The sequence below is a fragment of the Lichenostomus cassidix genome, chromosome 3 (assembly GCF_008360975.1).
Source record: "Lichenostomus cassidix isolate B80296 chromosome 3, HeHo_3.0, whole genome shotgun sequence".
Taxonomy (NCBI): domain Eukaryota; kingdom Metazoa; phylum Chordata; class Aves; order Passeriformes; family Meliphagidae; genus Lichenostomus; species Lichenostomus cassidix.
In genome coordinates, this window is record NC_139483.1 from 94,846,311 (window position 1) to 94,873,771 (window position 27,461).

The 27,461-nt window shown below is 36.5% G+C and overlaps 1 protein-coding gene across 3 annotated transcripts in view; it reads right to left on the reverse strand.

The window, feature by feature from the left end:
* Positions 1-27,461, reverse strand: part of EIPR1 (EARP complex and GARP complex interacting protein 1) — a 74,469-nt gene that overhangs the window by 33,736 nt on the left and 13,272 nt on the right. For all 3 annotated transcript variants that reach the window (XM_085056796.1, XM_085056795.1, XM_085056797.1), the window contains exons 3-4: positions 26,966-27,098; positions 3,444-3,600 (exon numbers count right to left, since the gene is read on the reverse strand). In XM_085056796.1, coding sequence (XP_084912922.1) covers positions 3,444-3,600; positions 26,966-27,098 — 290 coding nt within the window. The remainder of the gene's footprint in view (positions 1-3,443; positions 3,601-26,965; positions 27,099-27,461) is intronic.

Genomic DNA, 27,461 nt, shown 5'->3' on the forward strand with positions numbered 1-27,461 from the left:
AAAAGTCTTCAGGGGTTTCATAGAGTTCTGGGGATTCCTCCGAGCAGGACTCAGAGGAATGATCGGTCCTGTTTCCTTGGCCTCTCTTATGCAGACAGTACCTTGGACTGCTTCTTGCAAGATACCCAATGCAAGTCCCTTTAATTGAATCTTAGAACACTGCATAGAGCAACATACTATTTGTTATGTATATATTCTGTATGAATATATATATTTATCTCCAGAATTAATTTATTGAAGAGACTTTCTTTTTAAATACACAAATTTCCATGTGTATCTTGGGTTTTCCACTCTGAAAGTAATTCACTCACAATTTTTGCACTTGAAATCTTTGCAGTTTGGCTTACATGAGGAACAGGAGGCAGAGGATGAAAAAAAAAATCTTAGGCTTGAACCAAACAGAACAATTAACAGGCCTATTTGTTTGTCTAATTAAAGCATCTGCTTAATTTTCTGAACTCTATGCCATACAAGAGTTTGAGTAAAAATTCTGATGAGTCCCAAATTCAAAGCTTGGAGGAAGTAAACAATCTCAGTAACTAAAAATGAATGGTTGTGCTTAATTTTTAAACACAGTAACTCATGCAATCCAGATAAAATGGAACTGTAGAAAAGCAAATTTCTTTTTCACTTGCCTATAATGTCTTGGAGATTAGATTTTTGCCAAAATTTTTGTCAAGAATAGAAAATTATTTCAATAAATCTTGAGTGGAAGGCCCACAGTGTTGAGTCACACACCGGCAAAGTTTAAGATTTTAGTAACAATCGATTCAAAATGCTCTCTTGGTCTTGGTTCACAAAAAAGAACTGGTATTAAATATGTCCCTGCTGGTTTTTAATAAGAAATTTCAGAGACATTTGAGCGCAGCATTCCATAAAGGAGATGAGATAAAGATTAAAAAATGCAGCATCAGTTCTTAACATCAGTACAGATTTGAACAAAACCAATACTTGACACACCAGACCCAGACAAAAATCCCTGTTATGTTTCCTAGTGCTTGATACTAGAAACAGAAAAATCTGTGAGGTAACTTTTCAACTATCAGGCTTTCGTAATAGAAGAGAAAAACAATGTAAGAAGATAAACCTTAAAGCATGACAAGAAATGAAGCAGAGCAGGGTAAACATGAACAAAACTACAAGCAAATAAAGCCCTGAGGTGGATGGTAGATGCCAGAGTACAGAACCAGTTGCTTTTTCAAGATAGTTTCACTTTTCTTCCTGATTTACTATCAAATGTCAATTACTTATGATCTATAACCAGATGCACGAGTATGATGAAGCTTCTGCACTATGTATACCAAGATACACAAAATCTATCTGCCAGCTATCTGGAGTCAGTGTCACAGAAGCTGAGACCAACATTACAACTGCATCTTTAAACTGCACTGGCAACTCTGCCACTCCTCTGGACCCAGCATACAAAGATATGATAGAAGCCCAGATTTTATTTAATATTTTTAGCATGCATTCTGACTAATAATATTCAAAATTAATTTAAAAAGTGAAGTCTGTATCCAATTATTCATGGCTGTGGTACACTGCTCTACTGCACTCTGTGGATTAAGCAACCTCCTTAAAGTGCACATGATCACACTGAACCCAGGTCCAGTGTTCAGCTTGTGGTTTTCTGAGCAAAATGTAAATGGTATGCTCCAGTGGCAAGGCAAATGACAGAGCCTTCTTATGACAAGAGTATGGTGGCAGACCACCACTGATCTCACAGTGATTGTGTACACCAGACTGCTGGTCTTACATTCTGGTTTGAAAAGTATTTGCACTTTGCATTGAGGAAAATTGCTTCTCTGATTTATGTTTGGTTCTAACAACAATTGAATCCTTAGTACCTAAATAGCTTCATGTTTTTCTAAACACCTGAGAAGTGTAATACAAGGACTATTTACATTGCTATTTGTGGCCAACACAGGACTCAATGGGGTATGGCCTGTCAAGTGATACACGTTTAGCTCAAAAGGCTGAATTTACTCATTTATGAGTTGTATCCAATATGATTGAGACAGGAATAGAAAAGCCTACTCTAGAACAAGATCCTCTAACTCAGCTGTGCTTGCCTGAGATGATGTGAAGAGTACTGATGCCAAGTATTCTGTTTACACCTTTTATCTCTCTATAACACCGGACATTTTCAAATCCCTACATATATATATGCACATAGATAATGGGCATTCAAAAGTAGCAGATATTTGTGAGCACTAAGTACTACACAAAATCAGATAGCAGATGACTGAAAACTGCACATGAACCTGTTATAAGATGCTATTAGAGGAAAAAAACCTATGTTGGGCATTCACATAATTCACATACTGATAAAAAGCAGTGACATGCCTCCTATTCCTCCTTTAGTGATCCAGCTACCATGAGCAGCTCTGGCATTCCAGCATCAGATAGAAACTGACTATGGGAAATTAAAAGACAAAAGGCATAAATCTTAAAAGGCTAAAAGGTTAAAAAACAAACAAAAAAACCTTTCCAATACTGCTTAGAATATTAATTATCAAAAGGCTTTAACAATAAAAGTTGAATTAAAATGATAAAATAATTACAAGGAGGAGTACTCATATTAAAATATGTAGCAAAGAAGTAAAGGATACTGCTACGAAGAAATTTAACATTTAGAAAACCTGTATCTTAGAAAAAAGATGTCTTTACAATACATTTTTTAATGCATTCATATGTCCTATCCTGTCCAAGAACCGCCTAAAAAAATATTACCTACAATTTACCTTTTTGTTTTTGTTAAAATTTAATCTGCAAGGTTCCAATCTGTGGCTAGAAATGGATGCTCAGAACTTAAGATATGTCCCGCATCTGATCAGGAAGCAGTGGGAACATGCCATATACACACATCCATAAAGCAACAAACTTGCAAATATACAATGAAAAAATTTAACTTTCTTTTAAACAACAGAGAGGAAAGGGCAACAAACCTGTGTAACTACCTTTGCAGTATTGCAGCTCTCTTTGTCTTGATTTAGGTATCAGATAAAGAGTAGTTATACAGACACCATATAACATGATTCTTATCCTTAACAAACAATAAATTACTCACTTACGCTAAATCAGTTGAGTGAAGACTAGAAAAGAAAAAGTGAAGTGCAACATCAAATTTATATTCCATAAAAAGATTGAAATTCAAAGTATTATACTTTTGTGCAACAAAGGTTTTAGACGGGGACAGGTGGGGAAAATCACATTAAAACAGTACACAGGCTGTTACTCCATATGTGTTTGCAGGACTATAATAAATGTTTTTAATCTATGAAACATCTGGGACTAACAATCCAATTTATACTTTTTTTTTTTTAAATGGAATAGTTTTAAAGTGCATAGCATAGCTTCTACAATATAAATCTGCACAAAACTAACAGCATGGGTCTATCCTTTAGGCTTTTTCTAGGAGTATAAAATATGCAGAATCCTACCAGGCCATATTGCCATGGGCTGTGTTGTCAAGGTGACAGAGTAGCTCCAGGGTTTGAGTGTTGCTTGATGAATCATCAGGGGATTCATGACTGCCTGATTCCAATTCCTTCGGCATCCTCCAAACAGCAGCACATGTCATGACTTTAGTGTCTGAAGCTAAGAAACAGAGAATAATGTCAACAGATCATTGTATGGGAGACGTATTTTGTATACACTGCACCAACATTTACACAAATCTATAAGCAATGCACATCTGCTGTTTGAAATATTTAAAAATATTATACCAAGATGAATTCAAAGAAAGCAGAACGTGGTTACAGACACAGACCTCAAGTTAGCAGTCAAGTTGCTGCAAAACTCATAATTAGCACGCATTTAATGTGTATCTCCCTAAATAAAAGCAAAATTAAGTGCACAATAAAACTCTTTGGGAGGCATATTTTCCAAGTTTCATTCCATATACCCACGTTAATGAAAATGACCCACAAGTTATATTGCTTGATTCCTTAACAGTAAAGATAACAGACATCATTTGAACACTTTTCTTTTAAGGGCTATCTTCAATTCAATCCAGAGCGCTATCTCATATCCATTACTACCAGTAACTGTTTATTGCAAAATTAGGTTTTTCATCTAAGTGCATGCCTCTGGTTTATTTGCCCAGCAAATAAAAACAGCTTCCAAAAGACAAACTGAACTTACACACATATAGCAAAGTATTACAATGTATGAGGAACAAGGCAACTGTAGATTGAGGAGAAAATACCATATGGTCTATGCACATATGGCATTGCCCATCACCCAATATAGCAATTTGTAGCGGTGCAGAATGGGAGGAGACCAGAGCAGCAGTGCATATGTTCATGCTGTTCCAGCTGCTGGTCCAGGGTTCACTGAAGATGAACGGGTTGGTGTGATCCACTCCAGCGGGAACAAAGGAACCAGCCACAGCTACACTGAGCAAAAGCAGGGGAGCGACTGCCGGCTGAAGGATGAGCCAAATGACAAGTCCAGAGGATAAGCAACAACAAACAACATGTTTTCTGTTGTGAGGTCATTTCAGATGCCTCTATCTCCACGTACATTTTAGCTGATTTTAGTGAAGAGTGTCTGATTACAGAGCCGCAAGCAAATGTGACCAACTTCCATCAGTGGAAAGCAAAACAGAAGAAACTCTAACGAGAGAGTTTGCAAGAGGAAGAGGGTGGTGACTGCAAAGGTCTTCTAAGACTAAAATGGTATTAATGGGGAGGAAAACATGTATTACAAAGGTCACCAATCTGGATACTCTATATGGAAAAAGAGGCACCCAAACAACACAGAATTGGATAAAAAAGCAATTGATACATAGTAAATCCCAAGCAGAAGAATGCAGACATGTTTGAAATGCAGTCATATGAAGTAATAGGGGAGAAAAAAAAAAGCTAGTTAGGTCAAACCTGTAGGAAAAAAGGCCATTTCCATGACAGGAAACAGGGATAGGAGGGGGATTTTATATTAATTCAGAACACACAGTCACTGGGTATTTGATAGATTGTCCTGAATATAAATTGTATGTATGGTGCACATAACCGTTCTACAGTAATTTGGATATAAAAATTGAATGCAGTAACAAGAGACCATACATCTAAAGACAGAAAATCCCTTATTTATTAACACTTAATTGAACTTTTGCTAATTGTAGAGCATGCTAACTAAACAGCTATTTCCAAATTCTTTCAGGGAAAGTGTTTACTCCAAATCCACATGCCACTGAAGAAGAGAAGAAAGCAGCAGTGGATGGCTACCTTTCCTTAGCAGAGGGTAAACTCACACACAGTGCACATTGTACACCATGCAAGTAATAAATAACTTGAGGTGCAATAGAGCTAAAGAAGGTGAAATTTATCAAACGTTACACTTCAATGTGACAGAACAGTAATGAACAGCTTCTGGTAGATTATAACTACTAAAAGGTCTGTACCATGCATATAAAGCGTTAACTTTTCCACTGTCATCAGGATCATTGCAGAGAACTACAAAAGCCAATCATGGAAAGCAAACTACATGTTTCTGAAGCCATCTTTCCTCTCAGCACAGCACCACAAATCTTAAGAGAACTTTAAAATGTCAAGAACAAACTTGATATTCAGGAAACAGATTTAAAAGCAGCCTAGCCAACGCACTTTTGAATATACTTTTTGAAGATAGGTCCCATCTTCCTCAAGAATTGTCTAATAAATATTACCTTTTTTTTTTAGTTGAAATTTAACCTACAAGGCTTCAACTAGTATCAGTGGCTAGAAATAAATTCTTAAAATTTACAGTACCATCTATGACATAATTAAAAATGAAGAATTAACTTCTGCATTCAACTTCTGGAGCTTTTCGGGGGGGACGGGGTGTTTTGGGTTTGCTTGGTTGGTTTTTTTAGTTGTTTTTGTTGGGGTTTTTTTGTTTGTTTTTTACAAGCTAGCTAACAAATAGAAATTTTTATGCAGCCAGATTTTGAAAAGGATTGAGACTGATTTTATTGTTCACTTTGGGTATAATTTAAAATTACTCCTACTAGAATATATGTAAGAATAATGAGATTATGAAGGCTATCTTACACAGCAGGTGTCTGAATACAGACACCAGAGAGGCCCTTTCCACTCTAATGTATGACATGTACAGCAATATTAACCATTGATGTTCCATTATCCTGGTTCAGTTTCAGTTCAGACTTCTCATTTCTTTTACAGAAATCTGTTGTGTTACTCCGCTTTTCTTAAAATTCTCTGATAATTGTGAAGCAGCCTGTAAAACTTGCATGATCACTACCTACACCATAATTTTCCTGAAAAGTTACAGCAGACCACATTCTAATGGTTTCAACTTTTCTTGCTAGTAGATGGTTAGGTGGTCCCAAAATTATGTCCAACTGTGGTTGGTAAAATGTGGAGCAAGTGTATTAAAATTTCTATGCTCTGCATTTGTTCAGGAAGCAGTGAGAACATGTCATATACACAAACCCAATAAAGCAACAAATGTGTAAGTATACAATAGACAAATTTAGCTTTCCTCTGAATACCAGAAAGCAAAAGGAAATAAATCCCTGTAATAAACTCTGCAGTATTGAGCTCTCCTTGTCTTGTCTTAAGCAAGAGAAATTAGCAGTTACACAGGCACCATATAATGTGAATTCTCATCTTTAACAAACAATAAATTACTTCCACATAGGCCAAATCAGTTGAGGGAAGTCTGAAAACCAAAGACTGACGTGCAACATCAAATTTATATTCTATAAAAAGATTGAAATTCCAAGTATTGCTGCTTTGTGTATGGGGAGAGGTGAGGAGAAACACATTCTCAGACATCTTTCCTCTTACCACAGTAGCACAATCTTAAGACAGCTTTGAAATGACATTTTACCTTCTTAAAACTGCAATATTAGTTTCTTGCACAATCAGATTTTCAGATTGAAAATCCTAAAACAACTAAACAAGTATTATTTTGAAGAATGAGGGAGGCCAAAGCATACACACATATGCATGTGTATATATACATACATATATATATACACACACATATATATATACAGAGAGAGAGAGAGAGAGAGAGAGGGAGAGAGAGAGAGAGAGAGAGAGATAACCACCTGAAAGTTGATGTGATCTGGGCTCCTTTGGTTGTTTGAAAGCTGAAGTACAGGTTGCTGCATAATTTTATATGGAGAATTTTGTGCCGTTCCATGCCTGTTTTACTTCACTGGGACTAGTGGTGAAGGATAAAATTAATTGCACATTGGAAAGGGATAACACTAAGAGCCAACAAAAACAAAACTTTGACATTCAGCCCAGAAATTATCCTCTGCTTTCAGCTGGGTTTCATGATGCTCAGGGAAAGTGACAGACCGCTTTCCAGCTGTTGAATGACAAACCACCTTGCTTGCAAATATTCCGATTATAATTTTAAATTTTGGAGAAATTCTGGTATTAGACACATGGCTGAAACCTGTAGAACTATACAGAGCACTACTAATTTCTCCTTGGACAGTTCTGACACTTTGTTAATTCCCAGATGTGTGAAACCAAAATGGAATTTGCACAGTCACCCAGAGAAGTAATTTTAGATATGGCTGGCCTTAAGGAAGACTTAATTTCCCTTTATATAAGGAAGTTTTTAAAAGATACCATTTTCTACCTTTTAAAAGAGAGGGCAAATCTAAGCACTGAGTGAAAGTGCCACTCTTCTGATAGATAAAGTGGGGCTGTTTCTGGGTCACGATTCCTCTTAATCAAATAACCACTAGCTACAAACTGACAGAAATCCACAGACACAAACAGGAACTCTCACTACACAGAAATCAAAGTCCCACAACAAGCTTCTCATGGCCACAGAAAAGCTCACTAAGAGTCTACAGTATTTGTGGCATTATCCATATAGCCTTATTTCCCAAGCGATCGTATTAAAATTTAAAAATCCAGTGTTACTAGGTAATTTCACTACCACCTCTGTAGTGCCATTGCTTATCTAGAATGCCTACAGGCAATGAGAAACTCCAGGTTTTCCCATCTTTTACTATCTTCACATCACATTACTGCACATATGCATACAAAATGACAATGTTTTTATCTACCAGCTCTTGTATTATCTCTTAAAAATGTTAAAAGACAAGTATGAAAGCAATATTTAAATGGCAATGCCAGTTACTCTGTAAAAGAAAGGAAAATAAGCTAAATACATAGTGTCTCTATGTCATGCTTCTATGCTTTCCTTAAAACTGCATATAGAGTTGGAAACGATTTTTGCATCCCTACTTCATATTGAAACAAGAATTTTTATTTATGTCACAGCACCAATGTAGAAGAGAATAGATAAGGATCTGTTGCAGTTTTATCACTGAGTGTATTAAGAAAAATGTTACTGGGTTTAACTAAGCACTACTGAACTTTCACAGAGAATAAGACAAAGGTTTGAAGAAGGATGTCCCACTGTATTCCTCAAGTATTGTTCACATAAAATGATCCAGGAATGAGAAAATGAACTACTAAATCTTTGTCATATTTGTTCTTCCTCATTCAAGAGGGGGAAATATTTGTTCCTTCTCATCCCTTATCTAATTTATCATGCATCTTCAGTATACCTTTTGGTAGGTGCAGCTAAGGATGGAGCTAAATGTACTGTTCCACTTGCAACAAGCCCCTGTTAAGCACTGTTTCCCTAAGTCCACCAATATTATCTCCTGGGCAGAGGACAACATCAGCTAGAGCAACTGCACATAGTTTCATCTACCCAGTTCTGTTGAAATGATCCAGGCTTACACACAAGCAAAACAGAATTTAAGGAATAAACAGTAATCCCAGGCTCAGACAGTACCGAATTAGGAAGCAACTACACATGATGCAGGTAGCAATAAGCATACAGTCACCAAATGTGGGAAACAAGCTTTGGTTAGTTCAGCCAAAGCCTAAGAGATAATCATGGCTGTAGAGCACGAGGCTGTCTTTGGCGTCTACTTTACAAGTTGAGCAAGTGAGAAAACCCTCTGCATGCAGAGCAGTCAATTTGCAAAGGGTCACAATGTGGTCAATCAATACCAATTTTCCCCGCAGCTCTCAAAAGGACTTCTCAATGAGGGCTATTTCCATGACAATTTTTAGTTTGATACTACCAGCTGGTTCCAACACAGGAAAAAAAGTAAATGCTGTAGATAGGTGGGACATTCTGTTTATCTTCCTCCGAATGCTGTTCCCCTTGGAGAATTGTTCCAACTTAAATTAAGAGCCTGGGAAATAAGCCTGGGGAAAAAATACTTGCCTGATATTTAAACATAGCAGGAAGTTACTAACCAGAGTTCAAAACTAAAGACATCTCTAAGGTTAACCACACATACCTGTTACTCCTTTATAAAGTTCCTTCACACACAACCAATCAATTCACTGCACTGCTGCTGCTGGAACACAGTAGACAGCAGACATTCCTTAAAAATTACACAATCATTTCTGGACTACATGCAAAAATAAAAACATATGGATGTAAGAACATTCCTGATTCCAGACACAATACAGTTGTTCGGGACAAAGTCATTCCTGCTGTTGTAGAAAATTACAATTTTTTACAAATTGGCAGTTTTTTAAGCTAGAAGGGATGGCCTGTGCACTTCACACAGCTCTTGATTTTGCATCAGCAATTCCTACAACTGAAGACTAACAGAATGAAAGAAGTGAGCTTTATCACATTTCCAGACTTAGACAGAAGAACCTAAAATTTTAAGTAATCCAGAATTATTATAAAGATTCCTTCAGAAAATGCCACAGACTGCAAAACTACAAAGAATGCAACTGAATATCAGATACCATAAAAACCTGTTTATGCTAATTTATTCTCTTTAATAAATTATAGCTTTAAAAAGGACTTAACATGCAACCTCTGTAAACATACTAAAAAACCAGCTGATATCTGGACCACTGATGCAGTAAATCAGAAGAGCCAAACAAGAAATACACAGTCTAATTTGTCACCATAGACAGTAAGGGCCCTTACTCAGACCTCTATTTGTTGTTATTTCATTAAGAACAAAATGCCATACTTGCTATGTTAGATCTGTGATTTTTCCAATTGAAAACAACCCAGTATTTCCATTATTTTCTCATGCTGAACCCCTTTACTGAAATTCTTACTCCTCAAATATGTTTTTTGTAAGGGAGCTAGAAAAAGAAACTATTCTACTTAAAAGTTTAGTGGTTTGAATTTTAACAAAAAAACCCCAACAAACAACAAGAAAACCTCAACCAAACAAAAAATGCAAAACATAACAAAACAATAAAAACCCGCACAAAAACACACAAAAGAATCCACAAACCCCCCAAAAAGCTACAAACCAAAAGGTAAAAACACCAAAACCTAAAAACCCAAAACAAAAAAAACCCACCAAAACAAAGGGAAAAAAACCCCACCTGAAATTACTTTAGAGAGACTTTCATCAACCATTACTAAAACAAATATGAAATACAAAAAATCCAAAAAGAATATATCGAATATAAAAACCAAACCCTCAATGGAAGTGTGGATACTAATCAACACTTTGCAGTTTCAGCAAACAAGAGGACTGAGCACCTTCACAAACACACCAATTCTGCTTGTCTTCTCCTTTCAGGTGTGGATTGATGCACATCTAGGACTTGCTAAAAGTCAATATTATCACTCATCCACACTCACTCACAGGCGCCGTTTTGCCAAAAGGGAAGCTACTAGTTTTTGAAGTAAATACAGACATTAGAAACAAATAAAGGAGAAAATAATTTTAAGAGGAGTAATTAAAAATAATCTTTATTATTTCATAACAAAGTTTTAAAAAGCATTTTGAGCAGTTAGCAACCCTCTTAAACAAAGTGTTAAGTAGATATTACTACAATATAACAGAAGGGTAAGAAAAGAAACACCACCACCTGACCCTCCCACCCCTCCACTCTCATCCAATATATTCAAGTGAATCTTAATCCCAATTATAAAGGTCCACATTACAGCCAGCATTACAGTTCTCTGTTGTTCAGATCATCCACCTTTCATTCTTCTGGCATCACTTGCTGAATAAAACCCACCATGGTGCTGCAGTCCTGACCTGTCAGAAGCTTCCAGACCAGATATAGTTCAGATATAGTTTAGTCCTTGATAATCATACCATTTTACACACCACTTTAATCTTTGTGTTCAATCATTCTTTATGTTCTTTCTTAATTAAACACATATGATATATCACCCTTGATTTTTTTTCCTTCTCGCAAAATTCAAGCCAGTAGCCTCCCAGTCTTGTTTTGAGTAATTCTAAAAGACATCTAATATGTACACAAGTAACTCAGTATTTTAAAATTAATTCTTGATCATCAATAGTTGCACACACCTCATTGTACTATGTACAGGAACAATGTTTTCACGCTACTTTCTGCTGTCATTCTACTTCATTCCCCTGTGTTTAACCTTGAAACCTGAATGACAATGCTTCCTACATCACTGCCTGCAGACATTCACACTGAAGCTGGAGGAGCTGAAGTATCAGTGCCTGACAGGGTTTGCTCTTTGATCAGCTCAGGTGGTGCAAAGCCAGCTGTCTGCAGTTATTCTGTTGCCCAGGGAACAACAACTGAAGTGTGTACTTCCTAAATCTGCACAGGAGGCCCTTCTGCAGCATTGTCACAGCAGCTCGTGCTGTGCAAGGCTGAAGTGGTGAAGCTGCTATAGCTACAGCCCAGCTGGTGCCCATTAGTGCTCTCGGTATGACAGGAACAAGCAGCCAGTGTTCAGAACCCTCCTCCCTTCCACTGACAAAAAGCACTCTTCCTTATAAATCAATGCTAACATCCTTCTTACAGTTTAATAAAATTAAGAAATAAAAACCAAACTATTCAGGTATGCATATCCTATTTTGAAAAAAAAATGCCTTCCAGCCTTTTTAGTCTATTAATGAAAAGAGAAACTGTATTCTATTTATTCAACATCATGTCCTTCATAGGCAAAAGAGGTGGAAAACAAAACATTCTTTTTCTGGGTTAATAACTTCATCTTTTGTCCTATAAGCCAGTGTAGTCTTTGATTTTACATTTCTTCTGAAATAAATGGGATGAGATATATGCAGGAATAAAGAGCTACAGGTAGCTTTTCTTTCCATTACTTAAATGAACTTCTTAGTAACCCAAACCCAGACATTGATTTTCAAAAAAACCCAAACCAAAATACACATCACCATACCCCCTCCCCCACCAAACATGGAAACACAGCAGCTCACTATTTATAGTGAAGTGGAGACAAAAGTAGGAATTATTAGTAGAGAAAGCAACATGCAACAGTCCACACCTACTCATCACAGGACGTGTTTGGTACTTGGCTGTTGCCTCATTACTCCAACTTCTTGTTGACATGCAGATCACAGGTGACCACAAATTCACATTTACTGCACACCAACACAACACAGATACAGGCTTAAGTCTCTGGACAACAGCCTCCCATGTTTGCATTGTAAATACAGATGTCTAAGGAGGTTTTAAAAACCTCAACTGCTGCACACTGATGCAGATAGAAAATGATCATAGAGCGTGCAAAGGCATGGGGTTTGAAGTGGAAAGACACAGGTAAACCCATCATTTTCTACGGAGGAACAGGAGACTATGCAGAAAGCAGACAGTCAAATTGGAAAAGGTATAAATTGCACTTTTTTATAGTCTGGTGCTTCTTATGCTATCCCAAGGTGATTTGACACAATGTTCCAGCACAGACCTTTTTTGATGATATACTCTGCAGATATACATCTGTTTGAGGGAGGTCAAAATTTACTGATTGCACTTCTGGAACTCTGCCATATGGGGACAGCCCAAGCAAAGAATTGCAACCATCACTATATTGGTGAGCTGAACTCTGCTCTTCAGGCAGAATTTGGCTGCAATAGTGTAAAAGCTGCAACAACAGTGAGAGCCATACAAGCAGAAAGGTATTGGCTGGCCATATTAAAATCATTTGTGAGATTTAACTCTGTGCTGAGGAGAGCTGCACAGTACACCAATAAAACTTAATGAGGCACATTTACATGTTGGCTTCCATCATCACAAAGGCGAGTGGAGCTAAACAGCATGTCCACATTGCTACTTTTACACACACAAGTTGTCTCATGGAGGTAACTCGCTTTCATCACCAACAAAGCCATGGCAGCTGTCAGTGAAGTCAGGCGAGATGAAACCAAGGCATTTAAATTCCCACTTGATATTTCATAAAGTATTAAAAACTCTACTCCTTAAAAGTTGATAGGAACTGGAGACCAGTTATCCCCCCCAAGGAATCAGGTACTGTAATAGACAGTTGTGTATTCAGGAGTTTATCTAAATAACCTCAAGCATTCCCATTCTACTCCATAGGAGTTCCAAAGACAAATATAGTGACAATTCATAGAAAACTACCTCAAGCAGGACAAATGCCACTACATCCAACATGAGCAGTTTACGTGGCTGCATCAAGCTTGACGAACCAAGTTCTAACCACTAGCTCAGTTTGAAAAGACAGGTTCACTACCCTTTACATCAGCCTTCCACAGTCTCCACTTAGTGCTTCCCCTCAATGGAAATCCAGATGTGTGGCCACAACCATCACACACAAACTTTCTTCCAGCAATAACCTGGGATTCAAAGCTTAGATCTTGGAATCATAGTCGGCTTGTATCTTCACATCACCCGGACAATTTGGGTAGCTAGCTTCCAGATGTACTCATACATCAAGCAAAAGTAATTAATGGAAGAAAATAATTATAAACAACTACAGACAGATACACTATTTTGAGATACACTCAGTTTTCTGTTCATTAAGTCAGTTATAAATGCTACAATAAGAAAGGTATTTTTACTAATACAAGAAAAATAAGTTGTGTTTGTGGTTTTTTTTCATTCAAGGTATCAACAACTAGCACATCCAAAAAGTCTGGAGAAAAAAAAGACAAAATATTGCCCCATGCTAGTCAGCAGTTTTCTCAAGTTGGGGCATTAGAACAATACAACATGTATTTAGTTGGCTGCTAATGACTATGCAGTTCTCCTCATTTGTTTACACCTCAGAAGCACTTATAGGAGAGAAACCCCACCACCTTTTTCTTGTTGAACTCAAGTGGAAAAAGATATATAGCTCTTCCCTAAGAAGCTTACAGTCTAAGAAAAGAAACCATGAAAACAGTAACCAAATAGAAAAAAACTTAGAAATACCTTGGCAGTCAAATCTTCAGCTCCGAGATGGGATACAATTCCTTTGCTAGCACTGACCAAGTACACCTTCTGTTTATTTCAAATGCAGAACCTTATTGATGTGTACAATCTCACTGGGATTAGAGGCATGGATCTTTAGGAGGGACAGATCAGGAAGGTGAGAAAGGAGAATCGTCCTTTATGAACATCAGCAGCTAGAGTGCATGGAACTCTCCGAACAAATGAGAGATTATGGTTTAGGATTAGAAGGTAGACCAATGTGGCAATATGCTGTTGGTGTCTGCTAGAAGGATGAAACAAAGGATAACACAGCCTTCCAACAAGAAGGAGTTTCATATTTATAGTCTTGGTCCTTGTGTAAGACTTTAACAACCTCAGTGTCTAGTGGAGGGGTCTTTGCTATCCTCAGGACTGAGGGATCCCAGGCTGCCAAGACCAGTGGGAATTTCTGTTGCAATATAGACTTAACCTTCCCTAAAATCAAGTTAGGGAGTATTTAAAGGAATGAGATCCTAGTAATGCATCCACACAAGAACTGAGGAATGGCCAATGTATTTATGAGGTGAGTTTCAATTAATTCTGAAAGGTTATGGTGAGGGAGGTAGGTTCCTGAGGACTTTGAGAAAGTAAATGGCATTCCCATATTTCAGATGGGAAAGAAGGATCTATACACTAATCAGTCTTCCCTTAGTCCCCAGAGAGGACTAAAAAGAATTTGACAAACATTTTCAAACATAAGGTGATTGGGACTACTCAGTACAGATTTATGAAGTGGACATCAACCTGACAAATATGATTGCATTCTGCAGTGAAAATTAAATTAAAAATAGGCTTTGTAAAAATGTGGGGAGTAGTTGATGTTATTTATATTTAACAAGCCTTTGGTCCAGAACATTCTCACAGACAAACTGAAGAACAGGAGGGTTGGGTTGAAAACTGGTTGAACTGCCATTCTCAAACTGTTGTGATCAGTGGCACAAAAGTCACATGGAGCCAGTCACTACTGGTGTATCCCAGGGGCTGGCACTGTGGCCAGCACTGTTTGGCACCTTCATTAATGACCTCATGGAACATCAGAAGGACAGGAACAGGCCACAGAAACAGACCAACAGGAACCTAAAAAGTTCAACAGTGCTCTGCAGAAAAGGCCTTGAAGGTCATGGTGACAGGAATTTGAGCATGTCGAACAGTGGAGAAGTGCAGTTGGTCTACTAGATGGCACATGCACCTGCAATGGATATCAGAAAACTATGCTGAGCTGCAAAATAGTCTTCACAATACCAAAAAAAGCACATAAACATTAACCTCAAATTCTTGTATTTGCTGTAGCTCTGTCACTCAAGTAGCAACAGTAGCAGAAACGTCTTAAGTTTTATGTCTAATGGTCAGAAACATTGATGATTGTTTCATGACAAATGAAATTTAAAAAGAAAACAACCCTCATACAAGAGAATTAAGGTTGCATTTACTATCACCTAAAATAATGAGAAAAAGCTCAAATTATAATAGTCCTCAAAACATTTTAAGATGTTTTCATGTGAGGACATACAATTAATAGAATATGCTACAGAATCACCGTCATTGGATTCTAGACTGACTACAGATTTTCTACAACATAAAAAAGTTACCATTTAGCTAAATATTTAATATATGGCTACTGCTTGAATTGAGATGTTGATATAAGTCAGCAAGAGGAGAGAAAAAAAAAGAAATAAGAAAAAAATCTTCATCATTCTCTCAAAGAGTATGAAGCAAGTGACATTCCCTCAGCCTCTCCAGCTTTCCAAGAAAGATGGGATAGTGAAAAATGAAAGCAGGCTGTCTTTTCATGGTAGAAATAAGGTCATAAAATATGGAATGCAAAAAAGTGAGGTGGCAAAATGTCTTAACATTTACTGGAAGGAACTTGCACAGTATACTTGGCTTCACTTGAGTGAGTTACTTCACTTGCACAGGAGTAACTCTGAAGTCTAATACAGAGAAAAGTAAACCTTTAATTTTCACTTATTTAAGAAACTCGTTAGACAAAAATGCATAAACGCACACTGTAAGAATTGATGTGTTTCTGTAAAATGTTATTTACTGCAACAATAGCATTGGCTAGAGGTGGCAAAAGAACACATTCTCTTGCAGTTTTTTATATTAGTTTACATGAATATCTGAAAACAGAACTAAAAAACTACTTGGAGTTAGAGACCAAGAAACACTTCTAAAAAACAAACTTCAGAAAAGGGGGAAGAGACTAAAACCTTCTAAAAATTAAAGAGAGAGCAGCCTGATAATTCAAGAGATTATCCCCCAGTGACAGCAGTAATTCAGAAACACTTTATCTACTTTCTCATTTAAAGCACTCTTTCTAATACCATGACCACTCTAATTCTTGAATTTCAGTCATTTTCTCTCCTCCCTCTTCTGACATTCGTTCCATCTTGCTTCATACCAAAAATATTACAATTATCCCAATAATCACTGTCAAATAATGATGAAATCCTAAATCAAGGGATAATGAAAATCTGTGCTTCAAGTTAATTATATTATACATAGTCCATGGTCCTCCAGTTCTTACACTTTTTACTGTGTATCTGCTCTTACATACTGGCTGAGACATTAGTGAGTTCAACTCCTACAGCAGTCTTACATATAAGTAAGTTTATAGCACAGACTATGATATGATAGCTACGTTACCTCTCATTTGGACAGAGCACAATATACGTAGAGGCCTTCAAATTTGAACAGCAATTAACATGGAAAATTCTCAGGCTGTTCACCACCTGTGTAGTATTCTTCTACCACGTGGATCAGATAGTCAACCATTTCACTTAAAACCTTACTGAAAGCTACTTGTAAAGGAACACTCAAATTACATAGAGCAGCTAGAATTCCTAGAAAAAAAACAGGTACAAGCTGAAAAGAACATTAGAAGAACACCAAGCACATTTATTTCTTCCTTCAAACTATGGGAATAAACTTTCTTCTGTACATCCCAGCCCTGCTGCTGAGAAGGGGGAATGTTTAAAGACGCATTTCATTTCCATGCCCATTTTAATGACTGTAGCACATCACATGGCTGTACCAATGATTTCCCTACATAGAGTGTTGTCATTACAGCAAAGCAAAAGTGTCACCTGCTGTCTTCAATACTAAGCAGATGAAGCATCACCAGCCGCATTATTTCTAGTATCCTTACTGATGAATTTGCTCTGCAGAAAGTTTTTTTAATAAGCGAGTTCACTGTGTGGTAAGTAAAATGCACCACATAGCCACAACTCACTGCACATTTAATGTTTTGAAATAACGGATTTTAAAGACAAACTGTTTTCAACAAAATTAAACACCAGTTTTGTGTTTGTATACTCTGGATCTGCAAACACACGCTATTTGTATGAAGCCTTCATAACCACTGTATCAGGGCACCTACCTTGTTTGGAAAAATCCAAGTGAAAACCAGGATGTGTGTGCACAAATGCCTACCTGCATGTGGAAAGTAGCAGGTAACAGTGCAATGCTTTGTCCAGTCACACTTCCTTTTGCCCTCTGGTGGCTACGTCCATACATGAAACAGAAGTGCAGAACCTATTTTTGTAGGAGTTTAAAAATACTTTTGAACTGGGACAATAAATCAGTTTCCACATATGTTTCCATGGATTTGAATGAAAATTGGAATTCTTAGGAGATGCAGGGGCAAGCACAAATACAAAAGATGACAGCAACATAGAAACTTACTAATTATGCTTTTAAATTTAGATAAAGATTGTGCTTTTAAATTTAGTTTTTCCTCTTCCTAGTGAAAGGAATTCATCTAGCTTTATCACACAGATTTAAAACAAAGATTTATCTGAAAGGCTAAAGTTAAAATCAGAGGAGGCATTCCACTGTGAGCTCCCAAAACAGTGTTATTAGTGTAACAGTGTCAACTCCTAGTCTTGCAGGGCTGACACTTTTAGGTAATTTCGTGCCATGCAAAATGTGAGAATAGAAGGACTGAAAAGATGACCTCTTCTGTTTACAAAAGTTAGTTAATGCATGTAGAGAAAAATAGTTTGAGCCATCCCAACATGATGCTGTACTCTAAAGTGGTAGTTACAGCTCAGGAAAAAGCTCTTTGTATCAAGACTGGCAGTTTTCTGAGCCTTATGTGCAGCAACAGATGAGGAAGTCAGCAAAACTTTGGGCATCCTTACAAAGGGCACTGAGAGTAAAAGACAAGTGACTGTTTTGCAGCCCCATGAAAATCTGATAAGTATTTCTATAAACTCAGAAATTACCAAGATGGCAAACAACTCCATGATCTGATTCAGCATTTGGTATCTGAAAGCAGCTAGAAAAAAGGTACCTTCTTCAGAAGCAAGAACTAGTATGAATTAGACAATTATCATTGTTAGAAACTTAATTGTGCCTCAGTGAATGCATGCACCTAATACCCAGTAATTAACCTTTCTCTCCAAATTGAGAAGCATGGAGCTTTCACTTTAATTCATTAAGATTCTTTAAGACGAACCTACACAACACCTACAAATACTTATCACAACAAAACCACCCCATAGCTCTAGACACTGTATAAATGCCATACAAAAAAAGGGTAACTGTTTCATAATATCCTCTTCCCTAGAAGGATGAAATTCTCTAAGATGATTACTCTTAATTTTGCGGAATAAGCCACTCAACAGAACCACCATATTATTCACATCAGCGGAACAGGAATTCTTGACCAGATCTTCATACCTTAATATATTTCATATACATCTTTACCATTTCATTCATCTAATTTCGGAAGTACTTGCGTGTTTCCCTTCAATACATCCTCCAAAACAAACTATCTGTGTATTTTACAGAAGTCTGCAATGGAGAACCATGACAGGTATTTTATTTTTTGGCAACTTAAAATAATGTCAGGTACAGGTCTCCAGCCCTGAGGCCAGAAAGCACAATCAAGCTGAGATTTGTTACAGGCTAAGTTAAAAGAAGGAGGCTACACTGCAACTATTCATGAATTTCTTGCACTATGACTGGGCATCATTGCCTGAAAACCTACTGTAACTTGGGCCCACCAAAACTGCTCACCCTCACAGTTTAACAGTAGACTCTACTGCAGGTCAGTCCCTAGGTCAATGCCACAGCCCTGTTCAAGTTATTAGAATACATATACAACCTTAAAATAATACTTTCATATTCTGGAACTATTTATTTTACTCTACAGGTTACAATTTCCAGCAAAAATTATCATTATAGCAATATTGCCGTAAAAACACAAACAAACAAAAAAAAACACCCAACAAACAAGCAGTCAGCTGACTGATACCAAAACCTGATCATTTACCATTAAGACTTTCACAGCCAGCAGGTTCTGTCTCTCACAAACTAGCAGGTAAGGGTTGTTTTCTTCTTAAATTGTTTTCACTGTTGATACAGCTCACACACTTTCCACATCTGCTCCTACCCTGCCTGACACCATTACAGTAAATCATTCCAAACATCAGACTTTAGTGCTGTTATTTTTATCATCTATATTGTCACATACTAATTTTCAGGTTTTCAATTACATAAAGGTACTCTTGTGGTTGTGAAAATATCCCTGCAACCCAATTCACAATTCCATAAACAATCAGCATAATCATTCTGTTCAGCTTGCTGGCACAGTTTAAAACAGCTAAAAGAGAAGTTCAAGTCTCTAGACCACTGTTCATCTTACAGCAACATCAAAACTAAGTTAGATTCAACGATTTAAGACTTGGCAAAGTATTTCACCGATCCTTTCAGCAAAAGAAAGAAAGAAAGGAAGAAAAACAAGGTCTCAGGAAAATAGTGGAAGTTTCCACAGACAAGAAACAAAATGCAAAACAAAAAATGCTAATCAAAAACCAAAACATACAGACATTTAACCACAATAACAGATTTTTGCATTGACAGACACTAGATGTCTGCTAACATCTAAGGACTGTATCTTACTTTTAACATTATTCCAACCTCCCACAGAACTGATTGCCCAAAGGCTACTTTAACATCTCATGTCTTCTCATGCTCTTACAAGTGGTTGCGGGCATAGGCTAACCCTTTAAGGGACATATCCCTCAGTTGTTTTTGGGATGTCCTTCCTCAGGATCTCCTAATTTTTCCAACTCTACCATTGCCTTAATTTCCTCACTTTGTCTTTTAGCAAGCATTTCCCCTATTAGACCTGTGACAGGCAACAGTACAATTGTCTACAATTATGCTGTGAGACATGGTCATTTACTTTTGCCCCTCCAAGCACATCTTTCCCCTGCACCCAGGGCATACACTGAAGTAGCTGCATACAATCACATCCTGAAAATTCACCTTTGCAGTAATAAAGACCTCTACCTAGATCCAAGTGGAGGTTCAGCAGGCAAACTATTTTCCACCTATGCTGAATTTTCACTCTGGATCATTTCTCTATTTCCTCCCCTTTATCTCCCCATCACATTGTGCAAACCCACCAGCAGCTTGCCTTAACCCTTGACCTCTCAAGAAATTCTACCATCTCTAAATATCTGTAGAACATCTACCAGAACCAGTAACTACCCAAATAGCTGGCCATTACACAGTACCAAAATTCAAACAAACCACCAGTTTCTCTGCTGACATGCTAAATAGATTCATCTGCATCTCAGAACAAGGCATTGATCTGTGGGTTTATTCTAGCTGATATGATATAATGAAAGCTGTGTTCAGGTTTTGCAAATAATGCTTTATAAACTATAATTATATGTATAAAAATTTATTTTAGAATGACGGTTTTCCCCAAATTCATCACCATGATCATTCATTTCAACCTCTTTACTAATTATTCTGGTCCCCCAGAGACCAGATCCAAGAGTCACTCGGAAAGAAGCTATCCATTGCTGGCAAACTGGCAAATGGCTGCAGAACTCTTTAAACAGCTTACAGAAAAATCCCCCTCACTTCCCCATTCCTTTAATGATGTAGCTGAAATTCACTTTATAAGTCCAAAGGAAATAGTCTGGCTCCATTTTAACAGTATCCTAAAATGGCAGGTGAGAGATGGGGAGAGATGTATAAATAAGGCAACAGATTAAAAAGAAGTTCTATATGAAACAAAGCACATGCAAGGCACATCCCCTGCCCAACCCACATACAACCTACACCTACCACTGCACATCCAGCTAACTCAGTAATTTTTCAAACCCCTCATAACAGTGTATTAGAAGCTGGAATGACAAAAAGGCCATAACATATTTCCAAGTATAATCCAACATCATGTTAATCATTTTATTAATCCAGGGACCCCATTTTTTTCAGCCAATTCTAGAATAGAGGATTCCATCATCTACTTTACACACAAAAATTATATTAGACTCACCCTAGTCTGTTGACTGTTAGTCTTCTTTGTTGCCTCAGAACACTATTAAAAGTCCATTCAAATAGCTTTCTGAGTTCTCCTCCTATAGCCTGAAACTTGAGCAATACCAAGACTGTATACAGATCACTTTCCAATGGAGTCTAGCACTTTGTCAGGTCTCCACTGTTCTAGTTCCCAAGTGACTCCCCTTTATTGTGATTTACATGGTTTTGGCATTTCACCTTTTCACAGCGAAAAAATTATTCTAGAGTAGGCTAGGATGCTGTTCCGAATAATGAAGAAAGCTTCTTTCAAACTTGAAGTAGTAATACACATGTGGAACAATTTTCCCCTTAGCAGCTAAAGAGAGCTCTTGGATAGATACCAACTTCTTGAAGACTAATTTATCTCAATTTTTAAAATTATTATATCTAGTATACAGTTATTCTCATTGGTTCATATCATTATTTGGAGGGTGCATTCTTGACCCTCAACCCACCCCATAATTCCTCTTTTCCAATATTTAAATGGGCATTTCTACTAAGAAATGCTATTATCTCCCAAATTACTTTGTCACCTTCCTTATTCACTTTACAGAAGTGTCACTCCTGTCACATTTTAATTTAATGAAAGTAATAAAAAAGAGAATAGTCAACTAACTACAGCTCGTCACAACAGCAAAAAAGAAGAAAGGTGTAAGGTTCCTGAATCCCTGTTCTGACAGAGATTTTTCTGCTAAATGCAGCATACTCCATTATAATTCTGGGCTACTGTAAAGCAAATTACTTGATTTCTGCTTTGTTGAACATAACTTTAGGATATTAATAAGTATCAGAGGCAAATAAGCACATGTAATTTTTCAGAGATTAGGCATTAAACCAATTAAAATGCAACTGTAGCATTCTAGCTTATTGCCACTTATCATCATCCAGAACCATCTCTAAATTGTTGCTTTCTCAAGAATCCATATTTTTAGATTTTTTTAAAGCTAATCTATCTCATACTAAACTTTAACAATTTAACTTAACTTCTAAAGCTAGAAGACCACCAAACTCATTTCTCCCCTTGATTTTTACCTACTTTAAAGCCATCAGCAACAATCTTATCCTCTTCAAGAGGAGAAAAAGAAAACCCCACACTCCTTTTTAATTCAGTTGATTTGCCATAGTAAAGGAGAAAAATGACGCATTAACATGTCATCACAAAACTGACTAATAGTGCATGAGTTCATCTGGATACCTCAAATATTAATTTTGCAAACCCTTCTTCCCCTGTCCCCAAGATATTTAGACTACAATCCTTATTTTCTCCTCTTATACCTAGCTTCTTTCACATATTTATGCACTTTTCTCTCTTCAGTTAGGGAATCTGTGATAAAATACAACATTCCTAATTCTCATGCCACCAAATAGCTGCCAAACGTATTTGCAAAAAGAAAAGCTACTTCTCAGTGTTTCCTCAAAACACAAAAAGAAAACTCACATTGTCTATTAGCAATGTGAGTTACACCAGGATGGTCTTAACACATTTCTAGCACACAGTATTGGTATGTTAGAAATGAGTAGCACAGGCAAGTGCTGTGCCTCCAGCATATTAAATTCCTGGTCTTTTCTGTAGTTGAGACAAGATTATCCATAACTAGTAAACCTATCACTTGAGAATAAAATCATCTTCCTATAATATCACTCGTATCATCCAAACAGTATAAAATTTATAAGTGATAAATCCGTGATCAGTGCGGGGGTGGAGAGACCACTAAAATTGAGACAGGAACCGAGACTAGTAAGTTCTCCCTTTGTATTTATGTGGGGTTTTTTTAAGTCAGTATTTTTAATATGTGCGCATGAGGAGGGGTGGAGAAACAGTTCCACAAATTTTCCTTTATATAAAGACAGTATGTCCTAGAAAATGGAATTTCTGGTTAATATCCTAAGACACAATTGTTCCAATGTTACTGGAACCATTATTATTCCAGTTAATGCCATAATTGAGAACGCATCATTGATAAAGTCTTGTATCTTTTCAATGTCAAAATTAGACAAAGTAGTAAATGCTGATGCTAACAAAAAAAGGTTTGCTTCATTTTGACTTCAGAGTCAGGATGGTATTTTCCTTTTTAAAACCAAATTGTACATTGATATATCTTGAAAATATCTTGAACAAAGAACACAGAGCACCATTTAATTTTACTGACTGTTCAGAGACTATCATTCCCAAATTGCATATCCAGCAAGCATTTAAATTTCTCTCTGACTTCCTGTGAAAAAGAAAGTTATCTGAGCCCTCTTATTTTACTTTTTAGGGGGACGGTCTTTTCTTGACCTAAAAGCTATTTCTAAAGCTATTGCAGAATCAATGTCAGTAAATAGTAAATATTCTGATGGGCTTTATGTAAAATGGCAGTAACGCCAAAAATATGAGTGGAATCTGCATTCAATCATCAAAATGTGCTTTGCTGGGCACTTTTGACATATCTTGCCTAGCGTTCCTAAAAGCAAAAGCTCATCTCAACACAATGACTGAATTGTGGTGAATGGAGTGGTTGCTGCAAGTTTAGCCATTTATAGAGAAAAAAAAACTGAATTTCTTAAAAGTAAGCACTTAAAGAAAACAATCCAGTGGACAACCAGGAAATTATTTTTAGTGACATAGAAGCATAGCTATTATGACTCATGAGTACATGACTTTGCTTTTTACTAGGTGTAATAAAACATTGGTTTTTATTGTTATTAAGTTCTACCTCCTTATTCCTCTTTCACTTACACATGTCAAGGACAAGTAAAAATATTTCACATATCCATGAAGCAAGAAAAAAAAAATTCATGCTCCCAGAGAGTGACGGGGCAGATTATTTCAAGTTATGAGTAACGTTTCCTACCTGTATGATTCAGGGGAAAACAACCCATTTACATATCCACACACATGGAAAAAAGCTTCAGATCTAAGCATGATGGTGTGGGATTTTACAGAAGTAGTTAAAATACTGACTTTGAAATAAATTAAAAAAAAAAAAAAAAAAAAAGAAAAACTAGACCAAATGTAGGAACTTCCCCATGCAAGCGGATTTTTTGAGTTTTGATTAAGACTTCTGGTATTTCAATTCAAGGCATCTCTCAACCAGAATAGTAAAAACTTCCAAACATTATTACATCAGTACTCTTCTCAAACACACAAAGATTGCTTAAACTTTTTGTTCAAATCTTGACCCCAGAAATAACCCATTGTTACCACCTGAATACACCCATTTCCCACATGGAATTCTTAGCACTCAGCAGACATTAATGAAAAGCTTTCAATATTACATTATTTTGCTAAGTTTTATCCCCAAACGAGAAAAGAGAAGCAAACAACACCAGGTCATTTGTATTTCAAGACACAGAGCAAGACTGCTGGTGTGACTTTGGGGGAGCAATATTAACTATAAAGTAGTTAAGTTAAAAAAATAAACAAGAGTCTCAATGTCGCAATAACACAACAGGGGATGATAACAACTGGATACTGTGGAAAGACTTTTCACTGCATTTGAGAAAAGAAATTTATATTATCCAAGCTTCCTATATAAAAGGCAAATTCCTCTTAACAAAAATCAAAGATCAGGAGAGCTGTGAAAAAGTGCTCTTCTGTTTGCACCTACTACATCTTTTTTCATAACTCATTTATGGTAACTCTTTGCAAATATGAGAGAGTAAAAGAAAACTCTGTATCTTTCCTAATGGAAAGAAGGAAATTTCACCCTATTCCATTAGCTTATCCAGTGATCTAGGAAATGCAAAATGTATGTAATTCCACTTCTCTTCAATGCCACATTTCACCACTTTAAGCAACTTCAAAAAATAGCTATTAATAATGGACACACATCACATTTCTTCAATCTCCCAGTGTGAACAACATTGAAGCCTTGACAGAAGTACTGGGCTCAGACACAAGGGATGGGCACAATACTTACAGCTGATCCTGACAGAATCATCTCATTTGACTTGTACTTCAATGAGAGAATGAGTTAAGAGTCTTTTTAAAATAACAAAAGAAATGCAATACATTAAAGCATGGTAAAGGTTTCTATTCCTTAATTTGGTTAGTCTACTACTTGAAATAAGTTGCCTGCGAAACTCAGTATTCCTAATTACCAGAAACCCACACTGTGGCCTTTCAGTTCCATACATTGCTATTTAGAGTCAGTAATCACCATTTCAGAATGAGATCTTGCTTTCTGCAGAACATTAAAGGATGATAATTCTAAAGGAAGATGCACGAAGTATAAGCAATAGAGCTTAATATTAAGAAATCAGATAAACTAAATCTAGAACACAAGAATCGAGAATAGAAAATATTTATATGATTTAATAGGTCCAATAAAGGAAATTGGAAATCTCACGGAAAGGCTCTCAATCAAAATGCCCACAATCTTTTCAACAGAAGAATCTACTTCACTTATCTTCTATCATTGGTTTTAAAAAGTATCCTAAGATATGTGAAAGAAATTCAAATTTTAGCAGTTTTATTTCAATCGAGAAGAATTAGGAGAACTAAGCAATCCTGGAATCCCCTCCTCAACACAACCAGAAGGCTGAACAGCAGGAATACACATCTCAACAACTGTTCACAGATATACGAAGACTGAAACTCACTCCTGTAATCTTATATTTTTGGACTGTATGTCCATGGAAAAACAGACTAATATTTACTAGAAGAAATAATATTTACTTCAACTGACACCTCAGATTTCTTACTTGACAAAGAGAAAAATCACCCTTCTTCCCCAAGTGATGCAAACGGATTTTTCAAGCCTCGTGACAGAAAGTCTTCACACCTGCCTCACCCAGGAATTGCACAGAGATCCTTAATCTCAATAGTTGTGCACTCAGTGTAAGGTTAGACAAGGAGCATTCCTACTGAAGAGATATTTAGGTAAGAAGCTATAGCTCTCTGTGGGCATAACTGCATTTCACATATGAAAAATAACGTTATACAAATTTCATCTCCAGCTTTAGATAAAGCTTGATGCCAGCATATTTTGAAAGACATTTACTTCCACTTTCCAAAGCAAAGATTTAAACCAATGAAAATGATGCATAAAGTAACAGGAATATATTTTATTTGCCACCCTTTGCATTCATGAGGTAAGCATACGGTTTATTTTGCTGCTTTTTTAAATATGAATGCAGAAGTTGACTTCTAACCAAGATAACCTAAGGATATGACACAAATGAGGTATCAGTAAAAGTGTTGCAGGTTTTTTTCAGAAATGCCTGTGTTGATAATTCCAATTTAGAGTATTTGCACATAGCTAGATGTTCAAACTTTGCTTATTCAAAAATATCCAAACACTTGCACAAGTTGAGCATATTTAAAAAGGACTTACTTTTATTGTAGCAGGTCGACAGTACACCTTTATCTGCAGGACTGGTACTAATGTGCCAGATTTCACTCACTTGATGAAGGAGAACATTTTTGTTAATAATGTTATTTTCATCATCAAAGTTGAGCATATTTAAAAAGGACTTACTTTTATTGTAGCAGGTCGACAGTACACCTTTATCTGCAGGACTGGTACTAATGTGCCAGATTTCACCCACTTGATGAAGGAGAACATTTTTGTTAATAATGTTATTTTCATCATCAAAATCTATGATGTGAATCTGCAAATACAATAAAATAGAACATTAGAGTTTCAAATGTTTTCCTGTGGGTCTTAATTATACATGATGGCTACATGGAACAATTTAATGAGGTTTTTATAACTGATACCTATTTTAATTAATTGTTTTACTAACAATTTACTAAATCATTGATCTCATGCAGGATTAACTTTTCTAGGAAAACACAAGCAATTTCCCTGTTTGAGGAAATACCATGCTTATTCTCAATTTTCAACTTAAAGCTTGAAGGTGATTTTTCATTTTATGGCTAATAGTAAATAAGCCATGTATTTCAATTCAACACTTCTTACAGCAATAACAATCCTTAGTCTAAATGTCTGCACCAATTTTGTATCCAAATCA